At 40.0% G+C, this 15565-nt stretch overlaps 1 protein-coding gene across 1 annotated transcript in view; it reads left to right on the plus strand.

Moving 5' to 3' along the window:
- LOC124555282 (peroxisomal targeting signal 1 receptor) overlaps window positions 1–15565 on the plus strand; it is a 238538-nt gene that overhangs the window by 98081 nt on the left and 124892 nt on the right. Inside the window, exons 7-8 of the mRNA XM_047129157.1 lie at window positions 5734–5905; window positions 6024–6142. Coding sequence (XP_046985113.1) covers window positions 5734–5905; window positions 6024–6142 — 291 coding nt within the window. The remainder of the gene's footprint in view (window positions 1–5733; window positions 5906–6023; window positions 6143–15565) is intronic.

Here is a 15565-nt window from a genome sequence, read left to right on the forward strand (position 1 = left end):
GAACCAGAAACAAAACGGCAATCCGTGGAGTGGAACCACACCACCTCTGCTCCAAAGATAAAGTTCAAAGTCACACCCTCAGCCAGTAAAGTCGTATCAGTGGTCTTCTGGGCCTCTGAAGGGGTTATTTTGTTTGATGTCCTCCCTCATGGTGCAATGATCAGCACGTAAGTGTATTGTGCTACCCTTAGGAAATTGAAGAAATGACTTCAGCGAGTTTGACGCAACGAAAAAGTGAATGACATTCTTCTCCATGTCAACTCAAGGCCTCACAAGTGTGTGCACGTGAGAAGAGCTCACAAAACTTCATTGGGCATTTCTTCCTCATCCACCCTATGGTCCAGATCTCACACCTACTGAATTCTGTGTGTTTGGCCCATTGAAGGATGCGCTTCGAGAGAAGCAGCACACAATGATGGAAGGATATTGATGCAGCAAGATGTTGGCTTTAATGTTGACCAGTAGAGTGGTACCATGCAGGCATACAGGCCCTCCCAGTAAGGTGGCATAAGGCTGTCGTATTGAATTAAGATTACATTAAAAAATAGGGTTTTGTAGCTAGAAGGGTGGCGAATAATATGGTGTATTGCAATCCTGAATAAAGCCAACCTGCTTTCAGAAGAAAAGTGCTGCATTACTTACTGAATGCCCCTCGTAATGGCAAGATTCAGTGCTACAGTTTAATATGTAGGTAGTTCATATCATTCATGACGCTGATCATCACTGCATTACAAACAGGTTCAAGAACACTGGCTGGAACATGCTTGGACATTAAAATTATAAAGAATGTAGGAACCAGTTGCAGAAACATAATTTATGTATCTCATTGCAACAAGATAAATAAATTATGTTTCCACGACTGGTTGCTACAGTCTTTATAATTTTATATTCCATGGTCGCTGCACAGAAAGGGAACCTTATGCAGCCCAACATTCAAATGCTTGGACATTGTTTCAATTATTTTATTTTTGGACTTTGTGCATGGTCCACAAACAACAGACATATGACAACTTACATGTAACATGCTGTTAATGATATTGTCACTGTATTACCAGAGACTTTATAACTAAGTTTTCTCTTTTTAATTATAGTTACTTGTTTGATTAATGTTTGTTCATTTTGTGCTAAGAGGTAAATGCTTGATGATGGCTATGAGGTTGAAATTGACCAATAACAAATAGAAGTATTGCATAAAGTTACAGCCTCACTGAAAATGTGTCTTCATTTAACTATTAGAAACAACAACTACTAAACAAGCTGACTAAATGCTCAAATGCAAGAAGTTTGGGGAATTCTGTGTTGTGGTACAGAAGTGTAATTTTCTTAACTGAAGCAAAAATGGGGTCTCTTGTCATGATAGTATGAATGTAGACACCCAGAAATTACTGGTGGAATGATCTGATGAGGGAATAACTGATTTACCCAACATGATGAAGTGTATTAGTGGTGGGATTTTATGGACAAGATTCATTTATTATAACTTCAACCTCCCTGAACTTACCGGAGTGTGTAAAGACAGGTTTACTCCAATTGAAAGTATGGCCATAAATTCCAAACCCTCCTGTGCAATGTTAAGTGTCAGTGATACAGCTACACAACTCTGGTATGCAGTGGGCAAGCAACATTTGGCAAAGCAGCCCATGGAGGAGAAGTCACATATTCCCTTCCAGAATTTTGTGTCAATTGCAGTGATGACTATGCAGTATGGAATCAAAGATGCAAAATATAGAACAGAAAAGTCATTAAACTAAACAAGTGGGTACCATATTCTCGAAAAGTGTCATAGAAGGCAATGTAACTGCCCACATTTCCAACATACTTTGCCTCATTGTTTAAGAAACCTTTCACCAAAGTCGGCATGTCCACAAAGACACAGAGCAGCAGTGTAATCATGAATACATGCTTCTATAAATGTAGTTGCAAAGCAGCCACTACTGTTATACCGACATCGAGCAAACCAGTTACATAAGGTACTGAGGGCAATAAAAAGGCAGCAAGCAGCATGTCAAAGCATCTGTCACCACGAACATCACCATTGAGAGAGAGGGGGCAAGCACACAAACATAAACATAAAAGTGCAAGTGCGAAGCCATCAGACCATCAAGACCATCAGTGGAAGTAATGACTTATTAAGTGTGTCAGAGGGAGCCAACAAGTCTCTCCTCCCTACACTTAATTGCCATACATCTACAATCCCAGCAGCAAGAAAAAGAGGTAGACATAGAAAAACCTCACCAATAAAATGGCTCCATCCTGCAATGGAACCTGAGTGGGTTTAGGGACTAAGACTCTCAACACAGGATAGACCCCTGTTCCTGTGTCTCCAAGAGATCCATTTTATAGTGTCTGATGCCCCTGTATTAGTGGTTTTACAGCATTTATGAAAAGAACAATCTCAGTGGGGAGAGGGCTAAAGGTGGTGTTGCTTTATTCATTAATGATGACTGTAACACTCCTTTTGTCTCCTCCTCAACACCAAATTGTAAGTGCTTGCTGCAATGTGCATGTTCCATATAGGATGATACTATACCGCTGATACCTGTACCTAAATGACAATATAGTTCCTGAGGCTCTTAGTGATCTAATTACACAGGTTCCCTGTCATTACTCCTTTGCAGGAATTTTATTGCTTGTAATGCACTCTGTCCCCGGGATCAGACCATTGAGAATCTTCTCCCTTACAAGTGTTATGTTGTCTAAAAACAGGGCCAACACCCTATTCAGCACTCTAGGCTGTCATCCTCTGCCATATATCTCATGCTGTGCTCTCACTGATACTGCCCAGTGGGCAGCAGTTGGTGATTATCACTCCAGTGACCACTTCCCTATTTGAATGCATCTAGTAGAGCAAAGGATGCTAAAATGTAGGCTGCCAAAGTGGATGTTTGGAAAGACAAACTGGGCATTGTACATTGAGTCAGCAGCCAATAATAGATGAATCACATAATGAGACTGATTGACCAAGCCACTAATGCAGCCATCCCAAAGTCCTCAGACCATCTACAAATATAGCCTGTGCTTTGATGAAGTGAAGAGTACCACTCTGTTCTTGCACTGTGCAAGTTCAGATGCTGACCAACTTCTGAGAACTTCACAGCTTTTTTGTATGGCAAGGGCCAAATACAACCATATTATTAAAGAGAGTAAGAAGAGATCATGGCAAGAATCCCTGAACTTATTAAACCATTCCACCAGCTAAGGCCAAGTATGGGAAGCCATCAGGATTTCCAGAAAGCAAAATAGGCCACCAATAGCAGCTCTACTGAAAGAGGAGTGTCTTCAAATAACATCCACAGGGATATTTGCTGAATGTTCTACCATCTCCAGCCTGGATCTGGTGTCCAGTTGCTGCTGTCTGAACCTGATAAGGGGTTGAATGGATGGCACTTCCTATAATTCTGAGTCCTATAATTGCCCCTTTTCCACATGGGAGATGGATTTGGCACCACCTGAGGCTTGAGACACTGTGCCTGGTTATGTTTGAATCAAGCACGGCATGCTGTACCAACTGACGTGACATGAAGTCACTCTCAGTTGCCTTTGGTTAGGGCACAGTTTGATGAGACATCACTTCTAACCCTGGTATGATCCAATATGTTTTGCTTGTATTGTGCAGATTGCAGCATACCCCATTTTAAATGAATTTGTTTTATGTTCAGAGAAGAGGTCAGAGATTAGTTTATCAAAGGTTTAGCAAAAACAGTTAATTAAGTTGCTGAAAGTTCTGACACTCAACACTGATGTTTGTTCAACCTCCTCCATGTTTTGAAAATGCTTCCATTTTATGTTTTTTTTTATTCATTCGAGGCAACATAAGTGTCACAGGGGCCAAATCCAATGAATAGTGTTGGTGTGAAACAATTATCATTCAATTTTTGGTCAACAATAGCTTGCTGCCTTACTTATTAATGCTATAGAGTTTTGTAACAGAAACAACCAAAGACACCTCTGATTGCACTATGCTCATCAATAAAAACAATGGAATGTTGACTGACACGAAGTAATTTTTTCTGATAGGCTTCTCTCCAATTTCAGCTAGTAATGTTCAAATATTACTGATAATATAAAAGGAGAGTAGGATGTATTCATTTTTAGAGTTTAACGTTTATGAGAGATGAGGCTATAACACATTTGGAGGTAGGAGTAGGATTCCAGTGTATTAACCACTGTTCTTACCCGTTAACAGTATAGAGATTTATGGCAGACCAATGTTCGTCATAATCTAGGATGCCACTTTGTATTGTGGCAATCCTGTTCATCCAAATTTGCCAGTAATCTGCTACATCAGTTAAAATTCAGATCCCAAACAGTTACTCTTCATTCAACATATTCCTGCAGCCGTGTTTCAATATACCAGTGCCCACCAACATGTTTGCAAGGAATATAGGTTGTGTGTCAATGAAATTTTATTTATTTCTACCAGTTCCTTCATTGTGTTGCATAAATATTAATGTATGACAAATGAAGCTTCCTGCTGTAACCAGTTGTCCATAATGATTGCTTTGGTTAATGGGAAACACACTGAAAGGATCAACTAAAATTTATTTTTTCTTTCAAAAACCAGTATAGTCATTTGATATTATTAGGATTATTTTCTGTGAATGTGAGGCATGTAATGGATAAAATTCATGTCCCTGTTAAAGGAAATTTTCTTGTTGAAGTTGTCCTTAAACAGATTAAGTCCCTTCATTATCTTATGCCTACTGTAAACAGACTGCAAATGCCAGACGTGATAAGTGCAATGTCAGCAACTTGAGTGTGCTTATAAGCTACTGTCCCCCCCCCCCCCCCCCCCCCTCCCCCCTCCCGCCATCCTCTTCTTTTTAATATATGTATCTGGTTTAGAGATCGAGAAAGTAGACAAAGAAGAGAGGCTGCCATTGTAGTTAGTAAATTTTCTACAGACTACTGAGAGCTATTGATTATAGTTAAGTTTCTTTATACTTAGTACTGGTTTCCCAACAGGAGGCCTTGTAACAAAAGAAACCTCAACCAGTTGTGTGGAGTAGGCAAAAAGTAAAGGATGTAGGTTTTATTCAGATGCAATGACTTGGGTTTGTAAAGTATGATAGCACTAATATTAATCGTATTATAACCTAATACTGTAATTTTACTGGTAGCTGATATACTCTTCTGTGCGTTACCTAAGAGGAAGTTCTTTGACAAAATAATCCACTGGTGTCTTGCTGGCTGTTGGTGTCGAAAGGTCCAAATGTCATAAAATACATCAACAGAAAATGAAGAATCAGCAAGTTCTTTATTCATTCTTAAAGTCCACTGTTAACCATGTGACATTTAACATGTTCTGGCAGATTCTTTTGTACATGTGCAACTTATTTTAGTAGCAATGTTAAACTCGTGAGGTCCTTGTTGAGGTTGTTTTTGGTCACATTGAAATACATATCTTTTGCACAATTTTTGGTAAGAGAGATACACTGAAGAGCCAAAGAAACTGGAACACCTGCGTAATATCGTGTAGGACCCCTGTGAGCACACAGAAGTCCGCAACATGACATTGAACCATTTATGTTATTGTATAGGAAATTTTATTCTGCGAGTACTTGTGTGTTTACCTTAAATTTCTATTCCAGCTGCGAAGATGTTGCTGTTATCAACAATAATGGAGGATTTTTGTCATATATTGTAGTACAGTAGTGTTTAAGAATTATCGTCAGATGATTTGTTGTATATGTGTGAATTGAAGTCTCAAGCTTCTTGGTATTTTATTTGCAGTTTATGGAATTTATGCAACAAGTGAGTGATGGTGATATTGTTTTCCCACCTGCATCAACAGCTGATGATGAAAGTAAGGAAATTACCTCCAAAGATTTGGTGGATAAGTGGACTGCAGAATTTATGCAGGAGTTTGGTGGTGAAGGTGGTGATTTGGAATTACAGTTCACAGGTTTGTAACTTTTCTCATACACGTAGTACTGTGGTACCTTTTTAGTTTCTCTTTAGTATATATTCAATATGTTATCAGTTTCATGTATAATATTTTGTATTTATCTTTTTGTGCCAAGATTTTGGCCGGAGTGTAAATGCTCAGGCTTTGTGGAACAAAATGACAGAACAATGGGACAGTCTAGAGGCTACATCATCGATGGCAAAAGAAGGAAACAGTGAACAGGATACTGAGCAGGTATGTGTACTACTTAGTGTATATCATATTGTTACATGAGGATTTATCAGAAGTGACACATTATTGGAAGGATGTGTGCAATGTGACAGATATAAGTTTCAAAATTAATTTGTTTTATAGGCGGGTTTCTATCCACATTTAACAGCTACTTTCTGAAGAAAACAATGACATGTGGTACTAATAAGACATCAATAAATACCTGATTTACAAAAGGAATTGAAATATCATGTGTAAGGAAAACAAAATTGTATTATGTGGTTAGAACAAAGAAAGTAGTAGGATGGATTACAAAATAAAAGAAATACTATATTGTTTTAGGGAAAGTAATTAAAAAATAAAAAACCCTCTATATAACCTCTTGACACTTGAAGTACCACATGCATCACTCTTGACCTACAGGGGTTTGCGAGGCCCCTGTGCCCTCTCTACAGTCATCACAGGACTGAATCATCCTGTGACTTTTAATCATTTATGGGTTTGTACAACTCACCAAAATTTCATCTGCCTAGTCTACGTAGCAGTATGAAAAATTTGCCGTTTTATACATAAAGTACACACTTGGGCAATTTTTGACCCATTCACATTTTAATGCAATTTAATGTCGGTATCACTGATTTTCAGACTATAGTTTCTGGACATGCCTTGATGTTATTCTTGAGATGTTGGATTATATCATGACAGTTAAGGAGAAAAATAACCTGAAATATGAATAATTCGTAGGTCAGATGATGCTTTATATGGGTGTGGCTTTTGATTCCCTATGGGCTGGCAACATTCAGTCATCTTAGGTTTCATTCTGTCCCATCAAGGAGACAAAGAAACTGATAAATTATGCATTTCTTTGGAAATGTGGAATCTATTTACTTAAAATTTCATTGCTTGCTCCAAGCCAGGCAAGAACATGACTTCGACGAACTGCTGTATCCTTTAAAGTGCAGGTGCCCATTCATGCAGTAAATGTCGAGTAAACATGATAAGTATGGGATAAAATATTGGTTTTTGTGTGATGCTGACAAGCGCTGCTTCCTGAACGGTTTCACCAAACCATAGCGAACGTGAAACGTATAATCTGAGCAAGGGTCTTAATCACCATGTCATTATGAAATTGGCACAGCCATTCCTCATCTGTGGTCATAACATTACAAATGACAACTTCTTCACCTCCATGGAACTGGCAGAGGAGCTGAAACAGAAAGGGACTGGTTTAGTTGACACTCTTCAGAAATCACTCAGAGGTTCCTCCTGCAGCATGAAGTGGAGGTGATGTTTTGTATGCAACAGACTTGTACAAGCCAAGTGACAACATTCTCTCAGTATATCAAGGGAAAAAGAAAAAAAAAAGTCATTAATCTGAGTAAAATGCATGCTGGATATCAGGTCAATGAGAATATTGAGAAGAAACTTCAAGAAGATGTGAATTTTTATAATAAAACTACGGGTGGATTCGATATAGTTTACCAAATGACTACACTCCACACTGTCTGCCACTGATGGGCTGTGCATGTCTTTTACAACATTCGTGACCTTGTTATGATCAATGTTCACAGAACTATGAAGATACTTACCTGTAAAATGATTTCATGATGAGACTTTATCCTCAAAGTAGCAGGTGAGCATGCGAGCCTCTACAAACTGCAAGCACTCGGTACTGGCTCTGGCCAACCTGGAAATAGAAAGCTATGTCAAATTCAGCTTTCCTGCAAACAACAAAAGACAATAAAAAATTATGCATATGTTTAAGTGCAACAAGTATGTGTGCAAAAGCTGCCAATTCAAAACCCTTTTTGAATGTCTGAGCTGCGAGCCCATCCCAACTTACTCAATTCTGTCCACTCCTTTGTTCCTAAATAGTACCAAATATTTATGATTCTATAGTGAAATTGTTTATTCTTATGCTTTTGCTCCTTGATTGCAATAACCAAGGAAACACACCGAGCATTTTACTCACATGCTGCATTTTAAAATCTTTTACAAATACTTGGTACTTACCTTATTTGTCTGTAAAAGTAAAACTGCTATCAGTACTCTTATAAACGATATGTGTTGACTCTGTTTTGATCTTTTTATAAGGAAAAACAATGTAGCATTGTTTTACTTATTTGTTTTAAAGATGTTTGATGAAATACTGAGGAATTTCTTCTGTAAAATTGAAGATAAAGAAACATATATTTCTGAAAATCTATTTTTAGCAGTGTGCTGTTCATTTTAGATACCAAATTATCCTTTGATTATGCTTTTGATTCTTTCTGAATGTGTTAGTGACTGACATCCAAAACTCTGCCCAAATACCAATAAAATGGTAGTTTACTACTGTGGGTCGAAAATGACCCACAGGGTACTTCAAGGGATATGGCAAAGTCCAGTATTTCAAGCATTAAATCAATAATTCAGATAACAATATTAAATTTATATTTCCAGTAGCTAGAAGAGAAAACAGTAAATAAGTTAAGGAATCTGAGGATTTTGTCATTAAAGAAAAGAGCCAAATAATATATAATGAACAGTTCAAGGGATAAAGCAGTAGAATACATTTGGGGGGACGGGGGATCACATTCAATTTCATCGGAAAATTTAATGCATATGAAACTTTTCTCACTGACACATACTAATGTATTTCTATAAAAACCACTATTCTTATTTTATTTAGGTATGTGATAGTGGAGGATAGAGACTGAATCCTTGTCTTATCTCTCACCCTATGCACTTCTAGTTCGTCATGTCTCCAGAGTGTACTCTGACTTACTGCTCCATCTGTATGTTCTTAATTAATATTATTTCCCTCCAGTCCACGCCCTTATCTGTCAAAATCAGTAAGATATTTTCATTTACAATGGAAGATGTTTCTTCCAAGTTGACAATGGCAATATACAGGATGAGTCAGCTAAGCTGTTCATCTCAAATTTTTCTGGAGCCGTTTAAGATATTACAATATTATTTCATTCAGATCAGTTGTGAAAAAGTCCTCGCTAAACTACACACAGCCTCCTTTTATAGCTATATTAATTACAGAGATATTGGTATCAGCTTCACTTTTTTAAATGGAACTGTAGTAATTTCTGCTACTAGTATCGTAGTTATAAGAGAGAAGAATACAAAGGCATTTCACTCTTTAATATTGAGTAGTTGTAGTATTTATAACTCAGGGTTTGTGTGTTTTGCATGTGAACTGATTGCTATCTTATGTGGAAATTTGTGATTTCATACCTGGATAAGGAAGTACCTCACGGCAGATAAAGAGGAAACGGAGTGTTGCACTGGTATAAAAGGGACCATGAGGAAATGTAGATTTGATTCTGTGTGTGTTGTTCGCATGTGGTGAGTGTTTGTTAGTTAGAAAAATAAACATTGTTAACAAATGAAAAGAAATTATAGAGAATTGTCTGTCTGGGTAACACTTTTCTCCATATGGGTTACATGTTTCAGCAGATTGCCTTTATAAAATCAAAAAAAATAAGTTATTGATCTTTACATTGTATTATATCAAATAGCACATAATTGTACCTGATACAACAGAATGATGATGATCAGTACCCCAGTATGCACTTATACTTGGTTCGATTATGTGCTGTTTGGTGTGATACATTGTACTGATTCTTCCCTCATATGTTTTTAATCTGATGATGGCAGTCTGCTGAAGTGAATTATCCTCTATGAAGAAAAACTGCAGTCTAGACAAACAATTTTGTGTAAGTGCTGGCTGCAGAACTATATAAAGACTTCTTCCTTTCATTAGCAGCAGAAAGTAGACAGGCTGCTACTTTGTATAGACTGCAGAACGGGAAAACTGTGAGTGCCTCTGTAATAGGTCAGCTCATTGTTTTCACATTTTGCATGCTAAGAGCTTCCTTCCATATCGTGTGTCACTTCACCAGCAAATTAACTAGTGGGATTGCAGAAGACATGTAGTAGTCAGTTGTTCAGTTCTGATGGAACATCAGGACAATAGGTTCTTTCTTTAAAGATTTATCTCTACCATTGAAGCTACTCTTACAAAACATGGAAGTATGAATGTAATAATTGTGCATTATTGGTCCACTGAGAATCCACACTGGCTGAGGCACATTTAACATGAGAGACTTGGAATATGAATGTTTGGTGTGGGATTATTGCAGACTTTGTGATTGATCCTTACTTCATTGAAGAAACCTCAACTAGTAATACATATGTACAATTTCTGCTGAATCCTCTAGGGGAAGTACCACTGGTAATACATAGATATGTGGTACAAGCACAATGGGTGCCTGGCTCACTACTCGCTTTTGGCTAGGAGAGTGCTCACCCATCTGTTTCCTGGTTCCTGGTTACTGGTTATACATGAAGACATTACCAATTGGCCTACATGTTCACCTCATTTGAAGCCAGTGGACTTGTTTTCTCTGGGGTAATTTCAAAAATGAAGTCTATGCACAAGTTCCAATGGCACAAGAGGGCTTAAAACATCATGTTGTTGCATCATGTGCAATAATACCAAAGAAATCTCTTCCTTCTGTCCAGAAGTCCTTGCACTAGCTATTTCAAAAGTTTACTGTAATACATGGTGGGCATTTTGAACACTTGATGACATAAATGGAATTTTAAGGAAATGTTTATGACCACATTCTTTTGTTTTTTCCTTTTTGTTGCTGTTACTGATTTAATTTTGAAATGTAAGTGTGTATATTGACAGTAAACTCATGACACAGAGTTGTTATTCAGTAGTCTTTTTACCTGAGTTCCCTGTTTTACAAGTCCATTCAGTTTTGACATGTGTATTTTTCTCAAGGCTCTGGCTGAAACAAGAGCAAAACTGTTACCATAGTTTACTGTTGATTCGTACTTAGATACCATGTCCCTTTCCTTCCAGTTCTTGTGTCGGTCCAACCACATGTAGCCAAGTGTGATTAGTGTCAGTTTTAATTTAAAACTTTTATCGACTGTTTAACTTGCAGAAGTAGACTAGTAACTTCACTGTCCTGATACTAAGCCTTTGGTCTTCTCTAGGTCTTTTGTTGTTGACTATTCTCCAGCTGTTAGTGGAGCTGATGAACACTTGTTAAATAATGAACACAACACTGTAGTAATTGATTTTCATCACTTCATGCTTTTTTTTTTTTGTTTTTTTGTATAAAGTCCTTGTCTGATGATCAGCTTTGTAACAAGCAGGAGTCCAAAGATTCAAACCAGATTAGCAAGTTACCCTCAAAACTTCAACATCATAAAGTTCTCTGGTGGTATACTAACACATGAATTTACTCAGTTTGATCATAAACCATACATTTAGATAGCTAGATACAGACTATCTACATAATACTAATGTAATTACTGCGTAATGTGAAGCGCAAATTACATGATGTTTACATTTTGATGCCTAACCACAGACTTAGTAATGTATGTTATCGTAGCTTTGTGTGAAGTAACGCACAAATGGCTATGTGATGATTAAATTTTCTCTCCCAGGCACTGAGGGACTTGGACTTCATGTGTGACACCTGTTCATAGGCACATATGATACCTGAAATTATGTCTTGTAGAAATATATGTTTATTATCTATTAAATAATGACGTAAAAACAGGAAACAAGGAGGGACATGTACACAATACAGTGATCTAATTTGTTTAACTAGTAGCTGCTGTGGAAGAGCAATATTAAAACGAAGAGGATTCTCAAAGATCACAAGTAAAATCTGGAGAAAGTATAATTTTCTAATTTGAATAATTGACAAAATAACAAATTATTTTAATGAAAGGGAGCACATTTGGAATCAGAGAAATCAGGACTAAAAAACAATGGTTGTGAATTGTGGAAAGAATCACAATTTAAGACCAGAACTTTCCTGTACACAAAAATTTTGAACCCCAAACACAACAGGGAATTAATTTTCTTGACTTAAGTATAACATGTCACAACACCATACACAAATTAAAAATTTACAGGAAACCCACCACAACAGATGTTGTTGTAAATAATACATCATGCCACCCAAATCAGCATAAAGTAGCATTTTTCAGATCAGCACTCAACCGTGTAAACAAAATTCATGCTGAACCTGCTGTAAAAACCAAAGAACTAAACATTTTAAAAACAATAGCCCCCAACAATGCTTATGACCCAACCATAGTTGACAAACTAGATGTAAAAATGAAAACTAAGCAAAAACCAGCAACAAACCTTTCCTCAGCACCAGAAGAAACAAAATATGTCTGTATGCCTTTCCTTGGTAATATCATATCAACTTGCAAAACTATTCAAACCGCACAAAGTCAAAATCAGTTTCCACACAAACAACAAAATACAAAACAATATAATTCACAGCATTAAAACAACCAGCCCACTATGTCACAAATCAGGTATATACAAATTAACTTGTGACAGCTCTTTCTTGCTACTACGTAGGACAGACAGGAAGAAATTTTGAAATCCGATACAAAGAGCACACTGATGCATTCTGTTTAAATAATTTAAATAAATCCACTTTTGCAGCCCATCTAGCCCAAAATAGTCATTCAGTCACAGATATAAAAACCAACCTCTACATTCTACACATTGTAGGCAAAGGAGTAAAAATGGACCTCTTGGAACAACTAGAAATTTTCATGCATAACAATAAAACACCCCATACCATATTAGATGAACAAATTTATTTTGCAAATAACCCATTCTTCCAAAATTTTAAAGAGTCCTTAAATTTGAAAAACTAATAAATACTGTACTCATCCATACCCATTTCCCACCTTGCTCATACCGCACCTAAACACCATCCTCTCTACCGCTTTTTTTTATACACACACACACACACACACACACACACACACACACACACAGTATATTTCCCCCTCCCCCTCTCTTTTTCTTTCTCTCTTTCTCTTTTTCTTTCTCCCCTCCCCCTCCCTCCCTCCCTCCCTCCCTCCCTCCCTCCCTCCCTCCCTCCCTCCCTCCCTCCCTCCCTCCCTCCCTCCCTCCCTCCCTCCCTCCCTCCCTCCCTCCCTCCCTCCCTCCCTCCCTCCCTCCCTCCCTCCCTCCCTCCCTCCCTCCCTCCCTCCCTCCCTCCCTCCCTCCCTCCCTCCCTCCCTCCCTCCCTCCCTCCCTCCCTCCCTCCCTCCCTCCCTCCCTCCCTCCCTCCCTCCCTCCCTCCCTCCCTCCCTCCCTCCCTCCCTCCCTCCCTCCCTCCCTCCCTCCCTCCCTCCCTCCCTCCCTCCCTCCCTCCCTCCCTCCCTCCCTCCCTCCCTCCCTCCCTCCCTCCCTCCCTCCCTCCCTCCCTCCCTCCCTCCCTCCCTCCCTCCCTCCCTCCCTCCCTCCCTCCCTCCCTCCCTCCCTCCCTCCCTCCCTCCCTCCCTCCCTCCCTCCCTCCCTCCCTCCCTCCCTCCCTCCCTCCCTCCCTCCCTCCCTCCCTCCCTCCCTCCCTCCCTCCCTCCCTCCCTCCCTCCCTCCCTCCCTCCCTCCCTCCCTCCCTCCCTCCCTCCCTCCCTCCCTCCCTCCCTCCCTCCCTCCCTCCCTCCCTCCCTCCCTCCCTCCCTCCCTCCCTCCCTCCCTCCCTCCCTCCCTCCCTCCCTCCCTCCCTCCCTCCCTCCCTCCCTCCCTCCCTCCCTCCCTCCCTCCCTCCCTCCCTCCCTCCCTCCCTCCCTCCCTCCCTCCCTCCCTCCCTCCCTCCCTCCCTCCCTCCCTCCCTCCCTCCCTCCCTCCCTCCCTCCCTCCCTCCCTCCCTCCCTCCCTCCCTCCCTCCCTCCCTCCCCTCCCCTCCCCCCTCCCTCCCTCCCCTCCCTCCCTCCCCTCCCTCCCTCCCTCCCTCCCTCCCTCCCTCCCTCCCTCCCTCCCTCCCTCCCTCCCTCCCTCCCTCATTCCTCTCCCCCCCCCTTTCCCCTCCCCATAGGTACACTATCCTCCTTATTGAGCAATGAGAAACATGCCAAACATAACTTCACTACCAGAAATATTGTCCTCAACACTTTGTTGTAGATTTTTAAATAGCATAAAAATGCAATGTAAAAACATAATACTTATTTTTATGAAGAAAGTAATGTAATAAATATATATTTTATTATGAATGCCACACAAAACGAAAAATGAGCAAGTAAAATATCTGCCTCCACAAAACTCTGTGGAGACAACAACAGCCACACTCTTTGGTTTGTTTATATTTTGTAAAGTATGTGGGAGTCGCCATCAGTGGAAAATGCCTGTTTCACTTGATATTTAATGATACTGGAAAGCATACATTATGTTTCCCAGAGTACTGCTTGCAACCAGAATAAAAGCAGTGAGTAATACCATCAAATTAATCTTACAATCTTAATATTCTTCCCACATACAGTGCTCACTTTTTCGTCTCTATATTTGCTGCAGATGCACGACCCCCACAATACTCCAAACTAAATTGTATCATCTGATGATGAATTGCCAAGTGATTTGAAACCGGTTATGAATAAATAAAAATTGAAGAAAAAACAGCGATTGGTTGAAATAATTCCTGAATCCTTCAAATATCCATGTATTTATGATCACTTGGCTGGCTTAGTACCAAGCTGCATCAACTTGGCTGGCCTCACCTGGAAGCTGCACGCAACTCACCAACTCACCAACCCAGCAGCCCAGGCGGCTAGGCGAGCCACCCACGCCCCGTGCGGGCCAGCCCACGCCCCTTACAGGCCAGGCCGTGAGACTGGCTGGGAAGGCTGAAACCAGCACTGTGCACAACTCTAAATCAGGACCTAGATTCAGTGCAAAAACCTGCTCTCTGCATCTTGAAACTTTGCCTCAGGTTCCTGTGCTGTTCCAGTCTTTGAGCTCTTATTTTCCACAGTGCAAATTTTCTGATTAGATCACATTTTTTGGAATTCTTACCTTAATGTTTAGAGGTCCACATTCCATGGAATTCATGTACTCAATTAAGTATACCTGACTGCTCATGTTGCTTGTTGCAGTGCGGTTTGTACTGTGATAACTACATATTTTGCTATGGTGCCACCCACCTGGATAGCTGTGCATGTTAAAGTGACTTTTTTTTTGGTATGAGGAACTGCGCCAGTCGCAGATCAAATCTGCCCGGCAAATTACAGATGATTGTCAGTGTGCCGGCCACCTTGGATGTGGGTTTCACGTGGTTTCCCACATCCCACAAGGTGAATACCAGGCAGGTACCCAAGTCAGACCTCAGTTACAGGATTTCCAAACATTTAGAAGAAACTTCTGCTCATATTCACACAAATAAGACTACATGCAGACAGTTGGGGTACATGCATTCTGCCCCACGGGGTAACAGGATGGCGACAGGAAGGGCGTTTGGTAACATCCCTAAAAACTAACTATGACAAATTCATTAATAACCATGCTGACACTGCACCAATGTGGGGCCAGGGCACAAGGAAAAAATATTATTTTCAATAATATTTACAGGTTCCGGGCAGAGACGGGAATTTCTAAATTGCTTCCAGTTGGCTTTCCTCGTG

The sequence above is a fragment of the Schistocerca americana genome, chromosome X, assembly GCF_021461395.2.
Source record: "Schistocerca americana isolate TAMUIC-IGC-003095 chromosome X, iqSchAmer2.1, whole genome shotgun sequence".
In the NCBI taxonomy this organism is placed as follows: Eukaryota; Metazoa; Arthropoda; class Insecta; order Orthoptera; family Acrididae; genus Schistocerca; species Schistocerca americana.